The sequence below is a fragment of the Myxocyprinus asiaticus genome, chromosome 11 (genome assembly GCF_019703515.2).
Source record: "Myxocyprinus asiaticus isolate MX2 ecotype Aquarium Trade chromosome 11, UBuf_Myxa_2, whole genome shotgun sequence".
Classification (NCBI taxonomy): Eukaryota; Metazoa; Chordata; class Actinopteri; order Cypriniformes; family Catostomidae; genus Myxocyprinus; species Myxocyprinus asiaticus.
In genome coordinates this window covers 35,566,082-35,588,680 of record NC_059354.1, presented here as the reverse complement: position 1 = coordinate 35,588,680, position 22,599 = coordinate 35,566,082, and the positions used below count along the sequence as shown (strand labels likewise).

At 36.9% G+C, this 22,599-nt stretch overlaps 2 protein-coding genes across 9 annotated transcripts in view; one reads left to right on the top strand and one right to left on the bottom strand.

Moving 5' to 3' along the window:
- The first annotated feature begins 647 nt into the window (after positions 1–647).
- Positions 648–13,901, top strand: LOC127448139 (T-cell surface glycoprotein CD3 zeta chain-like). 2 transcript variants are annotated; one of them, XM_051710459.1, is made up of 8 exons: positions 648–838; positions 9,727–9,824; positions 9,913–9,984; positions 11,017–11,067; positions 11,292–11,324; positions 11,591–11,647; positions 11,820–11,849; positions 13,276–13,901. In XM_051710459.1, the coding sequence occupies exons 1-8, from the start codon at positions 781–783 to the stop codon at positions 13,345–13,347; spliced, it is 471 nt and encodes a 156-aa protein (XP_051566419.1). In that variant the 5' UTR covers positions 648–780; the 3' UTR covers positions 13,348–13,901. The 2 variants fall into 2 exon arrangements, with proteins under 2 accessions (XP_051566419.1, XP_051566418.1); XM_051710458.1 differs by having other exon boundaries at positions 11,820–13,901.
- LOC127448137 (POU domain, class 2, transcription factor 1-like) overlaps positions 13,787–22,599 on the bottom strand; it is a 26,994-nt gene continuing 18,181 nt past the window's right edge. For all 7 annotated transcript variants that reach the window (XM_051710455.1, XM_051710456.1, XM_051710454.1 and 4 more), the window contains one exon: positions 13,787–20,956. In XM_051710455.1, the coding sequence (XP_051566415.1) occupies positions 20,664–20,956 (293 nt within the window). In that variant the 3' untranslated portion in view covers positions 13,787–20,663. The remainder of the gene's footprint in view (positions 20,957–22,599) is intronic.

Here is a 22,599-nt window from a genome sequence, read left to right as displayed (position 1 = left end):
ATTCATTTTACATTAATTTCTTTATTCATTATTACATTTCTTTGTTTGCTTTCTGATTGTTCTAAAATTGTGGATTTATATATGTTGTTTAATCTTTCTAAATTGCAACAGAACAAATATAAGGTAACGAAATCATCACTTTGCAAAAAGTGCTTTAAAAAGGTCACCTACATTTTACAACAGCAAATACAAAACAGCAGAGGGCACAACATGCAAAAAGTGGCCTTCAAGGAAATTGCTACTTCCTCTTTTTTTAATTAAAAGGCTATAAGTGTAGAATGTCTGTTTTGATGATGTTGCTTGCTTATGTTTTTCCTTAGCTGTTAACTTGAACAAATTTTTATAAAGGATATGTTTTCCTGCTGCAGTGAAAAGAAATTAATTACAATTTGTTAAAAAATGTTTTAGCCCAAATGCTTTTTAAATTTAAGCAACCCAGTCAACAGACAGTGGTTGTGCAGTAATCCACAATGTTGTTCAAATACAGATTACTGTGAGCATGTAGGTGGTCTAAAAATATACATGAAATGCTGCTGAGACTGTTTTTTAGATGAGAGGACAAGAGACTGGAGGTGGAGGTGGAGGTAGTCAGACCTCAGTAAGTGGTTGTCATTCACTAGAACAGAAAACTCAGGGCCAGGGCCACTTCCTGTTAGGTAAGGTTTGCCAAATTACAAGCAGTCAAAATCGACATGCAAAAAACTGTTACACATCACTTACTAAGCCAAGTGACAGGAAGGAACTGCATCCAGAGAAACTTCCATAGTCTCAGGCAATGTAATGGAAATGAGCAGAACAGCCACTCTATTGTTATTGGCCACACATGTGTCCTACACAGGTAAAAGCAATTATTTTACTCTCTCCATCCTTGTTGCATATGGTATCATACCTTTCGAACATTCTTTGCAGAGTTTGGATTTGCTTAGTACTGTATGGCTCTTGGTCGTTTTCAGATCTGTGCTTTTCAGTGTGTGGAGTACATTTTTAGGAATTTTAGATTTGTTGTGTACATTTTTTGTGAGTTTTCACCTGTAAAGATGCACTGAGGTCAAACATCAAGACCTCTTCATGTGACCATTTTTGTTTCCATGTAACCTGCAAAACAGAGTTTTGTGTGATGACTGCGTAATACATTCTTGTGTTTTGCTACATAATGCCTTAGGCACAAAAGATGAAAGGTATGCAGCATGCTGGTTTGTTACATGCATGCAAGCTAAAACTGTCAGCTTTTACAATTGATCTCAATATAGAATTTTTTTCAAGAGATTAAAATAGGATCTAAGAAAAAGTAAACTGAAACCTACCCTCACCTATTGCGAAACTGGATCCTGCCCATAAATGGGCCATTATATGACTGTTTTTCAACTATTTGAAGTCAACAGCAGTTGTGGACAACCGCTGACGACTGTAAGACAACAAAACATTATGCCACAATATATTCAGAAAACTTTGTGTTGCGTTTAATCATGGTACGAACGCAATCAAGTTTTTGATATCTAATTTCCAGGTCAGTTTAAAAGTAAAGCGTACTACTTTCAGTAACATAGGAAACTTGGAAGCATAAAGTTTCATTCAAAACATAATTAGTAATAGAAATTTTTTTTTTCTTTCTTTTGTGTGTGTGTGTGTGTGTGTGTGGGAATAGATTAATAGTTTAGTATCATACCTGATTTAATTACAACACATAAACAAGAAGTGTTTGCTGCAAAAATGACAACATCACATTTCTAAAAGACTCAATACTAAACTAGTTTACATATGGCACCACTTTTCATATAAAAACTTTTGTTGTCACACTGAAAGATTTGTTAAATTAACCCAAAAAGAATTCAGGTACAGGTTTAAGGCAGCAGAAGCATGAAAATAAAGAATAGTTATAATGCATAATTTAAACTAAGTGAATGGGTCCAGTCCATAAACTTTACCTACACAGTTTAAAAAGTATAGAGACAAGACGTAAAAATTATGCATGTTAATATGATTTTTTGCAATAAAATCACCTACTAACCTTATCTGTGTAAAGTTATATCCAACAATACAACTTCGTTATCATGACAACGGAACGCAAGTAAAACCTGTAAACTGATTACACTGTTATGCCTGTAAATCCCTTATTAATAAGAATTAATAATTATATGGAGGGTAGGCATAGATCTTCTAGGGCCAGAGACAAATAATAATATATCATCTGCATAGAGTGGAAGTTTATGCACCACACCACCTGCTACAAAACCAGGAAAATAATCCTCTTTTCTTATTGCGGCTGCTAATGGTTCCAGGGCAAGACAGAACAACAAAGGAAAGAGAAAACAGCCTTGCCGAGTTCCCCTACCAAGAAAAAATAATCTGAAATGTATCCATTAGTTTGCACTGCTTCTGACGGTTGTTTATAGAATAACTTAATCCACCCCAAAAAAAGTGTTCCCAAACCCGTAAATTTCCAAAATCTTAAAAAGGGCACAGTTTATTTTCTGCTGTTTGCATCATTTGTGATTTGTTACAAACTGTGGTGCATAGTTTGCATAGTTTTCTAAAGATCCTCATACTGTATGATGCACATTCAAGTTACTGAAAGCAACACCTGTTAATGATTGTAATATTTTATGGGAAAAGTATTTAGAAATAGTTTTGTCTGCATTCAAAGCATTTATAGATCTTTCAAAAACTGTCCATAGATTTCTGCTGGCCTGTGTACTAAGAGTGGCAATAGCATAGTGAGCAGTATTATTTACTTTAATTTTAAGCCACTATAAATACATAGAGTGAAATACATTATTTCTAACATTTAACTTTGAGAGACATTTTTTGTAATTTCAAGAAATCATAACTTGTCTCTGTGTTTTATATGTAAAGTTTGCATCCTGATCTAATTCTTTGAAAGGCAAGTTGATGGATAAGTCACGTGACGCCATGCGAGGATCGGATGTGTGAACGGCGAGCTCTGCACACTTTGCTAGTTTGAATACTTTTTATGACATAAACCGGTGAGATTCGATACACTCTGTTTCATAGCTGTTTTAGGAGGACAATATGTCAAAGAATTCAAAATCCTCGGGCTCTGGAGACATTAAAAGACACTTACGTGCTCAAGCTGACGCCCCCGAGCAGGCCGTGGGCCTGGGAGTCAAATTAGTTGGGGAGGTGCGGGAAATGCGGCGGGAGATGCTGAACATGTCGGCAAAGCTGACGAAGGTCGTTGCTGACTTGGAGGATCTTGCTGTGATACGTCGATCGATCACTGCCATGGAGGCGAAGATCACTGATGTGGTTACAAGTGTGGGGGATGTTGAGAAACGGATCGATTATCTGGAGTCATCAGAAAGGGAATTATCTGCTAATCTTCTAGCAACCAAGGTGGATTTGGAGCGTGTCTGGGAGAAGTTGGAGGACATGGAAAACCATAGCCGGTGGAATAACGTCTGCATTGTTGGAGTCCCGGAGGGAGTAGAGGGACAGGATATGTTGAAATTCTTGGATGGGCTCTTTCCGAATCTGCTCGACATAACAGGCCATAAGCTGGAAATCAACCGAGCTCACAGGGTTACTGCTAGGCGATATGTGGAGGGAGATAGGCCCTGATCAATTCTGGCCAAATTTCTGAGATTATCCGATAAAAATAATAATAATAATAATAATAATAATAATAATTATACCTTTTATTTATAATGCGCTTTTCTTACACTCAAAGCACTACAAGATTGAATAAACACATAACATACAACAGCAACCACCATACCAACAAATTTAAAAAGACTAAACACAAAATTACTAACATACAGTAGCAACCACACATAAAATTAATATTAATAAATATTAAAAGACTACCTTAAATAAATGAGTCTTAAGTAACTTCTTAAAACAATCCAAGGTTGGGGCGTTTCTAATAGTAAAAGGAAGAGCATTCCATAGCTTAGATCTTGTGTTATGTGAGGCGAGGAGTAAAGGAAGGCTTTCTTGGAAGAACCACAACATTTTCTTGTTCCCAGACTTTGCGAACTTGATAAGAGAGAAACGTGATCGATTCAAGGAATGCATGAAACTTTTACATCAACGGAAGGTCGCTTTTGCACTGATATTCCTGGCCAAATTGAGAATAGATGCTAAGGATGGCCGTAAAACATTCACATGCCCACAGCAAGCGATGTCCTTCATAAAGTCAATGGATTAAATTGTAGCCGAGTGGACCGGCTTGCTGAACATTCGCTTGACTGTTTGGGGAATCTGCACGCTTTTTTTGTGCTGGTTCCGCCTAGCGGCTGGAGCTTATTTTGTAGAATAACACACCTTCAAGACAGTTTTGTGGATGAATCTGCACGCTCTTTGTGCTTAGTCCACCTATCGACTGGTGTTTATTTTGAGGAGTATTTCTTGCAAAGTCATTGGAGTGAGTAAGTCATTTGCTTGCACTCATGTTGCAGCCGAGTGGACCGGCTCACTGAACATTCGCTTGACTGTCTGAGAATCTGCACGCTCTTTTTGTGCTGGTTCCGCCTATTGGCGGAAGTTTATTTTGTAAACACACGTTCAGGACAGTTTTATGGATGAATCTACATGGTCTTTGTGTTTATACCATCTATCAGCTGGAGTTTGTTTTATAGATTATCTTTTACTGATAATTCTGTCTCACAAAATTTGTACTTCGGACTTGAGCAATCCGACAGCAAGGTTGTCATGGGGGATCTCGTAGGCGTGCATGGACTGTTTGAGTTTGGAGGGATGGATGCCAGTTGGCACTGTCATGCACGGGGTTTATGCATATGTTTTTCTTTTTTCTGTTTGTTTGGTTCTGGGGGATGTTCGGGTTTTGATGGTTGCACTAATGTTGGAATGTAGTCTTTATAATCTTGTTTTTGACACACAATCTATTTTTTCTTATATGTCAAAATGTCAAATGTTAATATGAGTGGATTGTCTCTCTCCACGTGGAATGTGAATGGGTTGGGGAACCCCATAAAAACAAGGAAGGTTATTTCTCTTCTTAAGCGTTAGAAATATGATATAGGGTTTCTTCAAGAAATGCACCTTTCTGGGAAATTTGGGGAAGATATGGGGCGGACATTTTTTTTTATAGTGCTGGCTCGAATAAGAGCAGGGGAGTCATTACGCTGATAAATAAACATCTATAATTCAAATGTCTCAAACAGAGTAAAGATAAATTAGGAAAAGTAATTATTGTTTTAGCTGAAATTCAGAGACAAAGTCTTATTTTGGCTAATATTTATTCACCTAACGTTGATGATCAGGGCTTTTTTTATAGATCTTGAAGGGATGTTGCAAGCCGCTGGCACCCCTCATGATATAATATTGGGAGGAGACTTTAATATTTTGATGGACTCAGTCCTTGATCATAGTGAAGCAAAAGTGTGCAAACCCCCTAGAGCAACATTGATGCTTCACAGGATGTGTAAAAATCTTGGTCATACAGATATTTGGAGACTTTTGAACCCATCTGCTAGGGAATATACATCTTTTTCATCAGTCCATAAGATTTACTCTAGAATATATATATATTTTTTTATATCTAAGTCCCTCATTTCATCTGTTGTTGATTGCTCAACTGGAAACATTTTAGTCTCAGATCATGCCCTGGTGTGTTTAGAGGTGCTGCCACAAACGGAGAAAAGGAAATCATATAGTTGCTGCTTTAATGTATACCTTTTGCAAAATCCTGAATTCCAACAAATGCTAAAGGCTGAAATCAATGTCTATATGGAGACCAATTGGTCCTCAGTATCCTCTGTGGGTGTGGCTTGGGAGGCACTTAAGGCGATTCTTAGGGGCCGGATCATACAGTATTCCTCATTCACCAAAAAATCCAAAGCACAAGAACTCGTAGAATTGGAAGGGAATATTAAAAGTGTAGAGGCAGAGCTGAAGCGCCGAATGTTGTCTAGTGGCCTCTAGGGAATTGATCCGATTGAAATACAGATATAATACTATTTTGTCACAGAAGGTGGAGTTTTGGCTATTCAGGGCAAGACAGTCATACTTTAAGTCGGGGGATAAGGCAGGGAAACCGCTGGCTAGGTATATAAAATAGAGAGAGTCTTTTTCTACCATTCCCTCAGTAAAATCTGCTGGTGGTGAAATATTTACCTTGGCCATTGATATTAAGAGCACCTATTATGGTTTTTCAAATATTATCTTTCATGTAGTGTGTTATATAGCTGTTTGTGAATGTAAAAAATTCTGCAAAGTTTCAAAAATCAAAGTGCACGACAAATGGAGTTATTGACTCCCAAAAGAAAGAACCGATTCTGAACACCTGAATCGGGTCGATAGTAATTCCAGACTTACTTCCTGTACTAACCTACATAATTTGGTAACAAAAAACCTACCTCTGGTCTGTTAACGTGTACGACCAGTATACGCTGTTAGCCTGTTAGCTGTTAGCCTCTGCTAACCGGCTAACTCACGTTATTGTCAAACTACTTATAAACTTACCACTGAGAAACGTCCTGTTCTCGTCGTGCTTGCGATGGTGGTTCGGGTTGATCTTCCGATGTATCACTATCAGACTCGGGCTCAAATTGTTAAGGTAAAACTGAAACTCGGATATGGTAGTGGAAGTTTCCTTTCCGACATGCGCTGTAAGCGGTAGACCAATCACAACAGACTGGGACATCTGACCAATCAGAGCAGAGTAGGCTCTCTGAATGGAGGAGTTTAGAATGAATCCTTTAGAACGGATTATTGAAGGAGTCATTTATGACACTGGAAAAAAGATAATGCTGCAATTTAAATTATGAGCAAATTAAAGTGTTTTTTGACCTTGGATGATGTAAATCTATTGTATGAGACCTTTAAAACAAAATTAGGCACGTTTAAAAACCATAATAGGTGCACTTTAATAATGCTTTTAAAGAATTCTATCTTGATCTCTATAGTTCCATGTTTTCGTCTACTGATGAAGATATTAGAGACTTCCTAAACTGATGACTGAGCAAAAAAATTCTACAGGCAAGGCTCCGGGGCCAGATGGATTTGCCGCTGAATTTTTTAGATCTTATGCTACAGAACTGGCTCCACTTTTGCTAGAAGTTTATACGGAGTCATTAAAGAATGGAAAGCTTCCATCAACCATGACACAAGCCCGGATCAGCATGATTCTTAAAAAGGACAAAGATCCAAGCAAGTGTAAGAGTTACCGTCCAATTTCCCTGATCCAGCTAGACGTTAAAATATTGTCAAAAATGTTGGCTAACCGAATAAGTAAAGTTATGACATCTCTTATACATATAGATCAGGTGGGGTTTATTCGGGGCTGTAGCTCTTCTGATAACTTTAGGCATTTCATCAATATCATGTGGTCAGTGGCGAATGATCAGACTCCAGTCGCTGCCATCTCACTTGACGCCGAAAAGGCATTTGATATAGTAGAATGGGATTAGCTTTTTAAGATTTTGGAAATGTATGGGTCCGGGAATACTTTTATTGGATGGATTAAGTTACTTTATAGACACCCAGTAGCGGCGGTACAAAAAATGGATTAATTTCAGATTATTTTACTCTGGATAGGGGCACCTGGCAGGGTTGCCCTCTTTCCCCATTATTGTTCTGTCTTACCCTGGAACCATTAGCAGCTGCGATAAGAAAGGAGGATGATTTTCCAGGGGTGATGGCAGGAGGTGTGGCGCATCAGCTTTTGCTTTACGCAGATGATATTTTGTTATTCGTCTCCGACCCCACTAGATCTATGCCTTGCCTCCACAGTATTATTCATTCCTTTTCTAAGTTCTCAGAATACAGAGTTAATTGGTCTAAATCCGAAGCTTTGGCTCTGACAGCATACTGCCCAGTAACGTTTTTTTAGCCGGGCACCTTCCAGTGGCCCAAACAGGGCATTAAGTATTTGGGTATTTTATTCCTAGAAAATTTGTGTGATTTAGTTAGAGTTGATTTTTGCCCCTTTAATAAAAAGGTTTTCGAACGATGTGGGCAGGTGGGCTTCATTACATTTATCTATGATTGGGAAGGTTAATGTTATTAAAATTAATTGTATTTACAAAATTCAGCAACCTGCTACAATCTCTCCCTATAGATGTCCCCCTCTCTTATTTCAAGAAATTTGATAGCATAGCAAAGTCCTTCATTTGGAATGGTAAACGTTTTTACATGTCAGTAAGTTGCATAGGCCGACTGACAAAGGTGGGTTAGGCCTACCCAAGATTTTTTTTATTATTATTCATTCGGTCTCAGATATTTGGTTCATTGGTTGCTTCCACCTTATTTGCACGCGATATGGACAAAAGTGTCCAGAGTGTTTAATTCTGACATTTATTTAAATGTTGCTTCGAGCATATGGCTGAACCCAAAGTTATGTATTAATAAGTTCCCTTTTTGCTGGACAGAGTGGATTGGGAGGAAGGTTAATATGCTCGGTGACCTATATGAGAGTGGAGTGTTGAGATCCTTTGAAAATATGGTTCAACATTTTGGGATTCCCAGGTCTCAGTTCTTCAAGTATTTACAGCTGCGCCACCTGCTCTGTACTATTTCTGGGAGTTACATACACCCCCCTAGAGAGAAAGATTTAAACTTGGTATTGGAGGAGGGAGTGTGGGCTAGGATTCTAAAAAATGTCAAGTCTACATCTAGAGATGTAAGATTTTACATCGATTCTATTGGACCCCCTCTAGATTGTATAGGCTTAAAGACACACCCACCTGCTGGCGATACCAATCAGAAGATGGGGACACAACCCATGTTTTTTGGTGGTGTGTTAAGATCCAAGAATTTTGGTTGAGGGTTCAGAGTTTTATGTGTGACGTACTGGGCACTCAAATTTCATTTTGCCCCAGACTCTGTATTTTAGGCGATGGGGCGGTCATTAATACAGGGGATAAATGCATAAAAAATTGGGTCCTAGCCAGTGTCATGATCGGCAGACAGATCATTCTTAGAGGTTGGAAGTCGGCTGGAGTGCCCTCATTTCAAGAGTGGTGCACAGAGATGGGGAGGGTAGCGGCATTAGAGGAAATGTCATGTAGAAGGCTAGGCAACTTAGATTAATTTAATAAAAAATGGGGCAGCTATTTGGCCTTTTTGGAGGGCTCTCGGGGAGGGGCAGTGGAGAGAGAAGTCTTGTTTTAAATGTTTGTGATTATTATTATTTTTTTATATATATTTTTCTTCTTTCTTTTTTTTTGTTGTGTATACTCAAAACACCTTTCCCTGTTTAGTGTTGTGATGTAGATGTCAAAAAGCAAGCAACAAAAAAGATTTAACATTAATGAATGATTTTCTTTGTCAATTTTGTGAATCAGTAAAAAGTGTTAATCAGAAAGACAAGTTGATGGATTAATGAAAGGAGTCATTTGTAGGGTGTTGCACCACTCAGAAAATGTAAAGTATTGTAAGTGCTGCTATTGGGATGCCAAAGTTTAAACCCAGATTTAATGGCTGACCCACATTTGTAAGTTGCTTCAAACCAAAATATACTGAACTTCTTAAAGTAATGTAAATATAAAAATGTAAAGAGATTTTTCTCTTTATATTTAATCATCTGCTTTTTAGGCACTAGGTGTGCTTCTGTCATTCGTTAATGTTAAATCTTTTTTGTTGCTTGCTTTTTGTCATCTACATCATGACACTAAACAGGGAAAGGAAGAAGAAAAAACATGACAAAACATCCATAAATAAATGGAACTTATACTTAGTTCAAAAGAGTTTTTTTGTTGGTCCTTGCTTTACAAAGGTCTTTTAAAATGTTTGTTCAATTCACAGAGGCTGTGCATGTGAGCGACCCAATTGTTTGCTATATTTTGGATGTAATTCTGCTGCTGTATTCCATCATTTTTACTGCTCTCTACTTCCGGCAGAAGGTAAATTGAGCTCTAATATTCACCGTTTGTTGCAACTGATGAAATGTACCTCATAGTTTTAACCTGAGTTCTGTCTTGTATGGCTTAGTTTACAAGGGAAGAGCCTATTCCTCCAGACCCTGCAACCCCAGCCCGAAACCCCAATGAGCCTGTATATACAGTAAGTAACCATTTATCTAGGTTAGTTTTGTAAGAGATGCATGATCAAGGGCCTTATACACTTAATAAAGTAACGTATTACATTAAAAGAGTCATTCCTATTATGCAGTACAATTCCATATCCCCATCTTATATGTCTTAATATATTGGATGAAATATTAAACAGCAGTGAGAAAACAACAACACAAACATCAACAAGTATTACTAATGGATCATTTTATACATTTTATGGTAGGCTAATAGTTGGTTTGTCTCACTCTAAAAGGGGGCAGCGGTGGCTCAGCGGTTAAGGCTCTGAGTTACAGGGGTTCAAGCCCCAGTACTGCCAAGATGCCAATGTTGGGCCCTTGAGCAAGGCCCTTGACCCTATCTGCTCCAGGGGCACCGTATCATGGCTGACCCTGCACTCTGACCCCAGCTTAGCTGAGATATGTGAAAAAAAGAATTTCACTGTATATGTGCAAATGTATAATGTGTGATAAATAAATACAATAAAAAAAAAAAAATAAAATAATAAATAAAACATTCCAGCCATGTTTGATAAAATTACAGAAATTGGTAATATCAAAATGTCAAAAGATGGTTAAGAAAATGTTAAAATTAACAAAGTTATCAATTAAGTTGACACCCCCATGTAAACTAACTCTTAATATCTCGCTGAGCAATTGCTAACTTCATAATGTCCTTATTGGCAGATATGATTAGCTTTTGTATGATAAATTGCTTATTTTCCTCACTTGTGGGTTGAGATGGAGAACTGGTTTAAATGCAGATGTAAATGTAACGTTAGGTCTTTATTTTCATCCTGTTAGGCACCCTGTTAGTTTTCTTAAATAATCGTTTTAAAAAGTGCCTGAACTTGACAATATTTCTGAAAGTCTGGTGTGCCTCTTTTATAGAAATACTTCCTGAAATGACACTCAAACACATTTTTGAAATGGTTATTCCATTAAAAAATAAATATAACAGGAATTACCAGAATAAAAGGACTTTCAAAAGCATACAAAGGCAATGTATGTGCTATTTTTCTCAGGACTTAGATCTGCCTCAGATAAATTCTGATTATCAGCAACTGGACAGACTGGTAAGATTATTTTACGATTTGAATTTTTATAAAGTTTATTTTCGTTAACCACAATCACATGTAGGTGAGAGTGTAGCAGTGCATGGGCAGTACCTGCTGCCATGTCCTGCAGTCCAGTCTGTCATGATACAGTTTATAAAAACATCAAGTTACATCAAGTGACTATTTTAAAAGCTTAATTTAAAATATGCTACTTATATATTTTATATATTTACATATTCTAGATTAGAAGACAAGAAGAGGAGACACATTATCAGGTCAGTACCACTTTTTAAGACTTATAAAATTCATTTGGAAAAACACATTTAAGTTTGTCATCACTCAATTATTTACAGGAAATTATGTGACCTGATCTGAAAAAGAGATGATTTTTTTTTTTTTTTTTTTTTTTTTTTTTTTAGCTTAGTAAATCAGTTTTAAATCTTTGATCCATACTGCCCTCCTGTGGTTATTTATAGTTGTACACTTACATTTTTGATCTGTCCTAAATGGTTGCATTTACTTTGGTTGGTGTCCTTTCTAGGAACTGAGAGGACAATCAAATGAAGAATACCAAGAAATAAAGAAAACAGGAACTAAAGTAAGTGCGTCCAAGTAAGTGTGTGTGGAGAAAAATGTTTGTGTTTTGGGGTAGAATTTGCTTTTGATGCAAGATTGACCTAGTAATGTATCTGAATTTTTAGATATTCTTCTTACATTATGGTCAATTGATGGTTTATTAATTGATTTTCTGTATCTGCCTCTGTCTGCAGCCTCACAAAGGCAGAAGCAAACCTAATGAGGTAACGTACCTTATGCCGATTCATTTTACGTACACAGATGCATTCATTATGAACTACAGTGGCCCCAAAAGTATTTGGACACTTAAGCTACACTTAATACATGATTTTCATTGCATTAAATAACAAAATTTCATACAAAATTTTCATTAAAAAACTTATCCCATGGTATATTTTAGAAGATGGATTAAGTTAGTAACCCTCAGTTTATCTGGGTGTAATTCATTACATTATCAATAAACATGTTCCACTAAGTTTGAGACCCAGAAAGTGTCAAAATAATTGTCTTACGTTTGAACAGTACATCTACTGTTTTATGTTGTATATTTATTTTGTATGTATATGTATTAAAAGTGTGCTTGTGCTAGCTTTCTTTTTGCAGTGTGATATTTTATTATGTAATGCAAAGAAATCATACATTTTAAAGTGTGGCTCAAAGGGATAGTTCAACAAAAACTTAAATTTGCTGATCATTTTCTCACCCTCATGCCTTCCCAGATGTGTTTGACTTTCTTCTGCAGAACACAAATTAAGATTTTTAATAGAATATCTCAGCTCTGTAGGTCCTCACAATGCAAGTAAATTGTGGCCAGAACTTGGAATCTCCAAAAATAACAAAGGCAGCATAAAAGTATTCCATACGACTCCAGTGGTTAAATCCATATCTTCAGAAGCGATATGATGGAGATTTATAGTAAAAAAGGACATTGTCATTTGAACAATCACATTCTTCATGCATATTGCCACCAACTGGTTGGGGCTGGTCAAAGCTGGAGAGTTATATAGGAAAAAAGGACAAAATTATTGATCTGTTGCTCACTCACACCTCAGAAGATATGGATTTAACCACTGGAGTTAGATTTTTGGAGATTTAAAGTGCTGGCCACCATTCACTTGCATTGTATGGACCTACAATGCTGAGATATTCTTATAAAAATCTTCATTTGTGTTCTGCAGAAGAAAGTCTTACACATATGGGATGGCATGAGGGCATGTAGTAGTGGTGGCGTAGTGGACTAAAGCACTGAACTGGTAAGCAAAAGGTTGTTGGTTCAATTCCCACAGCCACCACCACCATTGTGTCCTTGAGCAAGGCACTTAACTCCAGGTTGCTCCAGGGGGATTGTCCCTGTAATAAGGGCACTGTAAGTTGCTTTGGATAAAAGTGTCTGCCAAATGCATATAAGTAAATGATGAAAAAAAAAAAAAAAAAAAAATCATTTTTGGGTGGACTATCCCTTTAAATGTCTTAATACCTTTTGGCCACCTTAATTGTATTTGACATTTATACAACCCTAATTTTGGCACATTGCCTTGTGTTCTAATCTAAGCAACCACAACATTGCACTGTTTGGTAGATTAAAAGCAGATGGAAATTTTGTAAAAATACAAAATTCGTTGGTTCATCAATTAGTTAACTCCTTCACAGGCTCGAACAGGGAGAAAAAGGGATGCAGAAGTAGTTGCGGAGATGGACACTTTTGTGGCATCACGCAATTAAACCTGTGTAAACTCAACAAGAACAATTTATGGATGCATTCATTGATTTTTGTTTGTGTATTTACTTTGATTTTTGGTAGCGTGTAATTTGCCGTCTTATTCACATTTGCAACCATGTGTTACAATAGATGGTCTTGTATGCTTTAACAGAAGGAAAGCACAGATAATTTTGTAAGACGTAATTTATGAACTGGACTTGTGCGTCTGGGAAGGTAGCACACAGTGCTTTAATTTTTTCACATTTTGTATGCATTAAATAGTACCAGTCAGCATAACATCAACCTTAAAATAGGTGTTTTACTGTATATAAAAAATAAAAAATAAAAAAAAACATACTAAAAATAAACTAAAATGTATTATCTATTTGGTAAGCTTTGGTAAGGCTGTTCGTCAACATTGAGTTATACAAATTGTCAAATATCAAAAGACCAAAAGGCATGTTAGAATATTAAAACACTTTGAAAATGGTTTAATGATGTTTACAACAAAAGAGAACTGTACAGTTACAGTAAAAGATTATCATTATATATATATATATATATATATATATATATATATATATATATATATATATAAAAATACAGCAGACAAATGCATTAAAACTACCATGTTATCCTGATTCACATACTTATATTCTACACAATCATTCAGTTCTAAGCTACAGTGATGTAGCCATTTAGCGTTCAGTCTCGGGTATATGTTCTTGATAACAGACCACAAGTGGCACTAGAGTTCAGGTTTGTAGTGATACCCAGAACCCAACCAATCATCACTACGACAACAGTGAGTTACAGGGTTCTGAAGGGAGATATTGAAGTTACAATCTACAGTATGTGACAGGGTGAGAATGGAACAAATTCCTTGAGCTTTAGCTGTAGGAAATATGGAAATGAGAGTAAACAGATGGATTTCTTTTGAAATCATTGACTCAAAGTATTATGTACATATTCTTTTTTTTTTTTTTTACTTTATCTTTTTTCTTGTTTTTGTTTTAAAAACAATGATAACCTGGGCAGTGAAACTGACATCACACACATTGACACATCCAAAAATATACAAAAATACTATTTCTTTAACCTACAGTAAGACAGTTTTGCAGTTAATTCCATGCCATGACAGAAAAAAGAGCAACAATTCCAACAAACAAGAAAATTAAAAAGACAAACTTTTTCCCCCATAAGCATCTCAGAAAAATACCAAAATATACATCCAAGCTTTGGAACTACTGAGGTTAGGACTACTGCCAGAGCTGGGTTCTGTTTATTAACACACAAACTGAAGGGTTTGGGAAGGAAGGAGGAAAAAAAAAAAAAACAGTCATCTTTGGTATCTGCATTTATAAAACATTTCATATTTGGATTTTTGCTTTGGAATAGAGCTTATAGTTTCTTTCGACCCTCCACTCGTCATAGAACCATCAACAGAATTGTGTCATACAGACACCGCCCTTGCTGGATGGAGGGCAACAATGCATAGTTGCACAGCTAATCAAACCAATTGAAATCATGATCGTGGAAGCAGCAAAGCTAGATAAATACATGGACAGAACACCAAAATCACGGGACAACGGCATCTAAAAGTATGGAAAGACAATGCATGTTTTCCGTAGACAATCACAGAAACAGTGTTTTAACTCCAGAGAACAGTTCATCCTGAGCAGTTTGCAGTGAGCCCAGGACATCCTTCAGTGTGTATTAATAAACATCACCCAGCCCGTGAGGGGTTACTTTGACAAGTCCTTGCAGAAGCCAGCAGTGTTTTTTCTCTCTTTCTACTTAACCCCACCTACTTGGCCACATGTATGACCAAAGATCATAAAAGTTGAGGCAGGGTACTGGGAGAAAGAGTTTAGTCCATACAATCACTTTGAAGTCTTTGGTTACCATGGAGAAGGTGAGAAACAAGTAGACCACAAACCCAGAAGAACAAATAGCACATAAGCACACAAACCATGCAGCACAACTCAGAATGAGGGAAAGAAAGATGACGATTGTCAAATCATATAAAAAGCTTTGGTACAAATTTAATAAGTGGCTACAGTGTAAAGGAAATATAAATAAGTGTTCTAAGCAACTAAATTCTGGCTAATATGCACATGTTTGTGTGTCTTGCATGCCTTTTTGTTCTTTAGGGTATTGATCCAGTTTCTCACTCCAAACAATAAACAGACATCTGCAGGCTTCTGTTGTGGGACAGTTAATTTTTTATTTTATTTCATTTTATCTTATGAAGAAGATTAAAGCAGGTTTTTACTCAGTTTCGAGTTATAAATGAGGTATACAACAGTTTACTCAGACGAGCTCTCACCTTTCTGGTGCATGACCTCTTCTGCAACTATCCTATTTTGTCACTAGACTGGGGGTCTACAGTAACAGTATATTATACAATCAGAAATCTACCCAATTGCAAGTCAGAGCATCCACACACGGCAAAATCAAGTGCCGAAAAACAGGATCCGCAACAACTTTGAATGTTTAAGAATTGTCGCCAGGTTCTACGTCCTTATCAGTATAAATCAACGCCTGAAACATCTTATGATCACACAGTTTCAAAGGGATCATCTATCTATTGCATCAAATCCTTATGACGCTTCCTTATATCCACTTTAAATATGGCATGTTTCCTGTATTTTTGACCGATGAGTAAATCCAAGTCATATTTCTTATTACGTCAAATGGAACCTACTTTCTCTATAGTATTAAAGGAACAGTTTACCAAAAAAATGGAAATTGTGTCATCATTTACTCACCCTCATGTTGTTCAAAACCAGTAAGACTTCTGTGGAACACAAAATTAGACCATCAGATCACCTCTGTCACCATTCACTTTTATTGCATCTTTTTGTATACAATGAAAGCGAATGGTGACTGAGGCTAACATTCCGCCAAACATATACTTTTGTGTGCTATGGAGAAAAGAAAGTCATTCACGGGTTGATAAACAACATGAGGGAGAGTAAATGACAGAATTTTTCATTCTTGGGTGAACTGTTCCTTTAAACTTTCAAAGTCAATGCACCATCAGCAACCATCATGCCACTCCCTACAGATCAGCTGGAGTTGAGTTATTAGTAAAGCTTTTTCAACAGGTATCCAACCGGCTTGAATTATACCTACATAATTGGTAGAAAGCAACACTTCCTTAAAAAAAAAAAACCTTTCACAAAACACAAATAGAACTCACAGCGTTATTTTCACGGTCGATATGCACCACGTGAGTTTGACATTGGTGCATGCTTGGTTGCATCTTTCACTCACACAAACACAATAAAAAAAAACACCTTTCGCATAAACATATTCAACAATTTGCTACAATGTGTCAAACTTCTGAAATAATAGTAAGGCATAAAAGATCAATGCAAGTTTGTCAAACTAAGAAAGCCAGTGACGTTGCTCCCTCATGATATACAAAAAAGGCAGTAAATAAATTCAAATGTTTGTTAAAGTTTGTAAAAAAAAAAAAAAAAAAAAAAAAAAAGGCAAATCAAAATCATAAAAAGCAAAGAACTAAAATTAGAGAGTAGTTTGGTTCTATCAAGTCTTTTCCTTTAGGAGAACTATCAAAAGCCCCACCCACTCAAACAAACCACATCGCAATGTGGGTGGGGCACATGACAGCCACTCCCACATCTCAAGGGTGTGGTTTTAATTTTTGGTCTTAACTTTTTTTGTTTTTTCAGAATAGCTAAAATATAAATGAAGTCATTTTTTTATTTTTGTGAATAAGCATGACAAAAACACTACATTCAAACTAGATATTGGTTCAAATATAAAATATGAGCATCTTACATAAGTGAATATATATATAGAATTTAGAAAAGAAGAAGTTTTCTCTAATCTTTTGAGTCATTCCTCAGATAAATATATCAGTAACTCCCCCACAGTCCCGGTCCCACCGGGTCATGACACCAATGCGCAAAACACGTACATCTACATGTCCAGAGAGGCTACGTTGAAATTTCCGGACAGAACCAGCGGAATGAGCAGCATCAAGACATCAACCCAGCCGCAAAGACAAAGGCTTTTTTTTTTTTTACTTTGGCAAGTAGGATAACAAAATTATTCATTACAAGTTAACCTGGAGATACCCTTTAAGTAGTAGTACTTGAAATAGCAGTAGTAGAGTGACATTACAGATTTTCCTGGTATATTCTGTAGTTTCTGTTAAATTAACATGCGTTGTCGGTCATAAAAAAAACGGGCTGTTACAAACAGCTTTTGTACATTCTGAAGTTGACTGTTGGTGTCTTTCGCTTAAAGTGAACCTTCCATATAAGTGCTGCTGAGGTATTTCAAATCATATTAACAACAAAAACACAACTAGCGTAAGGAGTCATAACAACAACAAAAGAAAAATCTACAGACAGGGCCACAGTAACAAAAAGGAACAATGGGGGATACTCTGACCTCTTTGTGACAGAATTCAAATGCCAGAGAGCTCAGAGGAATGCTACAGAGGAAATACTACTGTAATTCTCCCAGTATGCCCATCTCTATTGTTCTGTAACATAAAAACAAGAAGTCTAGACAATGTACCAATGCTATGCTTGACGTCCACCTTCTTCCAAATACAAGTCATGAGGTGTGAGAGAGCCGTCAAATGTTTCAGGGCCTACTGTCCTCCCACAAGTTCCTCTTGACATTAAGACTAGGTGGACTCTTGATATTTCTATTACTATTCATTTATTACAATGCTTTGTTCTGGCAGAGCCAGTGCAGCATCTGTGTTGGGCCCTCCAAGGTCACATCTAAAACCAAGACTTACCCAGAAGCTCAACGAATAAAACGAAGGAGAAGGACTCCTGAAATCTCAACAGCACTTAAATACAAGGCCCTTAAGATTCTCTTTGGACCGTTAAATGCTATTGAGAGCTAAAGCAAGTTAGCGCTGTGCAAGATAGGCTAGATTTCTTTACAAAGCCGGACACAATTTGTTGCCATTGTCGTGAAAGGGTAGGGTTTAAAAAGAAGTGTACTAGATGGTTAAGTTTGTCAGTAGTGAGTAGTGAAATTGTGGTCAGCATTGCACTGGTCCACACAGGCACAGCAGCTAGTGAGAAAACAACTTTGGTTCAAGCTTTACATCATGGCTGCATTACATTGGTAGGGAAAAACAAAGAGGCCACCTGGCTAAAACTCATTAATACGCTCCTGTCTCATCTTTATGTCGGATATTTCAGACAGGCCTTCTCTGGGGATCTGTGCCAAGAGAGGCCCACTATTGTCCTCTATGGTATAGGCTACTCACTGAGCCAGGTAAAAGGGGGGCCACCCAAATTGTCCAGGGCCCCGTGAACTTAAGCGATGGCCCTTATTTCTAGTTAAGAAGGACTAAGTCTGCCACCTTGTAACTACTAAAAAGGGATACTATTTAAAGAAGCCTGTGAGGCAGGAACGCACCATCATTACGTCCACCACTCGCACCTCTACAATTTTTAAATATTTGAACAGAATGGGAGGAATACTCCCCCATTTTTCTCTGTACATCTCTAACTTAAAGTCCTCACTAAAGACCAGCAGAAGGGACAATCCCCGTACTCACACTGGAACTTTGTGATCTCATTTGTATAATATCCTGTCCTGCTCTCCCCTTGATCCAGATCTATTTTGTTAGTTGCACTGACTGACACTACAAAATTGAAGAGGGACAGCCATCTCAACAAAAAGAAAGGAAAAGACATAAAATTATTTTTTTGTCTTTGGAAAAGATCTTCAAAATATTGCATTATCATATTTCCTGTGGTCTACCGAGAGCCTTCGCTCATAAATATTTAGGCTTAAACTACGCTACAATATCAATATACAGCAACAGGTATAACAAAGATTTTTGGTATATCTTGAGAGAGATGCAATACAAAGACCTCCGAAATAAAGACTTCTTAAAGCATGACAGAAGTTCTGCAGTTCTCAAATCCATTTTTTTTTTTTTTGGTACAGATACTGTGCACAAGTAGAAAATCAAACTAAAAAAACTAAAAACACGTTTCGGGGCAAAGATCTCACTTTGCAACTCTCTACCCTCTTAAATGTGAACATCATCCACCTAAACTTTCTCTTGCTTGACCTCACAATCATCCCATGATAGGAAGACAGTTACACAGTCCTAAGACTAAGCAACATAAGAGGCTGTTCAGACCAAACACATTCTTGCGCAAAAAAGCTATATGCAGCACAACGAATAGAACAGACACGTTTTTAACAGTTGAAGTTATTTTAACTTGACTTGCCGTCTAAAACATGGCGCTCCTCCGCAAGCCCTGAAACAATAGCGAGACATCAGCAGACAAATAAAAAAACAACTGAAAAACGGAGAGACTAACGCAAAAACTTGTTCGGGTTGAACGGCCATTGAGAGTTGTGAGCATTCAGAACATGCTTTCCTTTTGACTGAGGCCTCAATGTACTGCTCAGTCACTGAACAAATCCTCCTAGATGGATCATGACACAACTCTTTTAAAGCTTTTAGTTTTAAGTAAACCCATGACTGGGTTAGGATTTAGACCCAGACTAAAGTAATGTTTAAAAACTTGTTACCAAGTAAACTACAAAAAAAAAAAAAAAAAAAAAAAAAAAAAAAAGTGAAAACAAAATCTAGAAGTGTTTCTAGAAAGGCCAATCAAATGTTTCCTTAAAGCAATGAAACTGCATCACAGCTGCTTATTACTCCATTAACGCTTTGTAACCATGAGTTAGTAAAATATAGAACATAAAGCTAACCCACTGCTTGATAAAAAATAAACAATGTGAATCCAAAAGGAAAAGTTCCAGAGAGATAGCAATATTGTAAAAAGAAGGCCTGTGAAGTAGAATCTCCATTGAAAAGAGAACAGAAGAACATAAGGTGTCCTTTTTCTGTGGTAAAGAAGAGGGAAAGTGTCAGCAGTTAGAAAGTATCATTCAACATTTTTTGGTTAAAAGCATTTTAGAAGAACCTCTGAAAAAGAGAGATGAAGATATAATGTGAAAATGGGCACAAAGACTGAGCGAAATGAATTTTGCTAAGCCAAATAGGCTTTTGCATCGCACAGACACTTGGCACAATGTCCAGGGAGATTTCTGCTCTCCTGATGCAAGTGCTATGGAGATGCCAACATTCGCTTATGGTTGCTTTGCTGAAAAGTCAACCCATTAATGAAGTTCAAATGATACTGAGTGACAGATATGTGAGAAGTTCGAAGATTCCAACTTAAACATTAAAATAACATTAAAACAACATTAAATCCTTTTTAGTGGGTTTCTTTTTGGTGGTAGCAAAAGATTAAAGAAAAAACGATGAAGAGGAAAGGGGTATAGAAGAGGAGACTAGTGGGTAAAGCTTTCACTGGGCCTTAGAGGCTGTGGTGATGGTGGAGGAGGGCATAGTTGCCGTGGTAACAGCGTTCTGGTGGGCATCGGCGGTAATGTGCAGGTTTAGGGCTCCAGAAGCACCTGCTGCCCCTCCCGCAGACACAAGGCTGACTGGGTTACTGGCGAGCAGGGACAAGTTCTGGGGATTCAGAAAAAGGGGTGCCGTCACAAGGTTTGGGGTGCTCCCTGCACTGGTGTTAGCAAACAGCAAGTTCCCGCTTCCGTCCAGAGATGTAATGGGCAAAGTGCCACTAGATGCCAGAGCTGATGGGGACAGAGACAATAAAGAACATGAGAACTCGAAGAAACCAGGTGATCCAAACATATTCACAATGCAGCTCCAATTTAGAATTTTGCATGCTGATAACTGTTTTTATTTATATGCCTTATACGCTAATTGTTTCTATTTTTATGAACTTCTATATGGTTCATAAGCAATAAGTTGGCTGATATTGAAAATCTACACTGGTTTGTCGGTTGCTCTTAAAAAAGAAAATGTTCACAATGCAGCACCAATCTAAAATGTTACATTCAGTGTAAATGGACACATGTTTTCAACCTGACATAGAAAAGAAAAACAGTTTGCAGTTTGAATTGGAAAAATGTGATTATCTGCTATATTTAAAATAAAATGTAAAAACCAAAATACAAATAAAACAAAATCGACAGATAGTGAAATACTGTAGTCACAAATGTAAAGTGCATCCTTAAAGGAATATTCCGGGTTCAATACAAGTTAAGCTCAATTGTCAGCGTTTGTGGGATGATGTTTACCAAAAAAAAAAAAAAAAGTTACATTTCGACTCGTCCCTCCTTTTCTTTAAAAAAAGAAAAATTGAGGTTACAGTTTGGCACTTACAATGAAAGTGAATGGAGGCAATTTTTGGTGGGTTTAAAGGCAGAAATGGGAAGCTTATAATTTTATAAAAGCACTTACATTCATTCTTCTCTTAAAACTCATGTATTATTTGAGCTGTAAAGTTGTTTAAATTGACATTTTTACAGTCATTTTAGGGTTTGATGACATTACATCGTCATGGCAACGAAGCTGTAAAATTGGCTACAACGTCACACAGAAAAGGTAAGTGACTTTAAAATCACACTAAAATTATGTTTACATGCATATTGTTTATGTCTTGTGGCTATACTTTTGAAAAAGTATTCACTTCCGTTACAGAAAAGGATGGGCAAGTCAAAATTTTTGTGGTAATCAATATTGTGCCACAAATGTTGTCAATTGAGCTTAACTTGTATTGAACCCAGAATATTCCTTTAATTAGTGTATTTGAAAATGGTTATAAAACAGAAATACAAAAGTGCCTCAGGCTGCCACTTATTTTAAAGGTTTGTCATCTTGGACACAGTGACACCTAGCGGCTTGAATGCAACCTCATTCAAAATCCATAGTTTTCAGTTTCAGATGCCATTGCAGAAATTTACCATTCAAAGTCAGCCATGATTGCTTTAATACATGAATGAAAGTGTCAAATAACAGGATGGTTACTGAAATTAAGCAAGTAGTGTTCAGCTGATCATGTGATTCAAACATGGCAGTCCCCATGAGGGGACCCTCTCCATGTAAAATAAAACAGCTTTTATAAGGTTGCTGATATGACTGGATTCTTCATCTCATGTGTGTGGTTGACTTTATACATACACTGCAAAATTACAATTCATTTCAATAGGAGCAAAACTTTTTTAATGAGGAAAGAATTACTGAGTGCACCTTTAATATAAAAGGAAAATGCCTACAAGTATGCTGAATGCAGAAAGTAGTTTTTAAACAGTTATTAAAAAACACAGCAAAATGCCATGCCAAATGCATCAAGGTGGCCAAATTAATTTAATGTAAAAGGAAAATGCACTGTATGCAAGTACATTACATGCAGAAAGCTTTGGGGAGTATA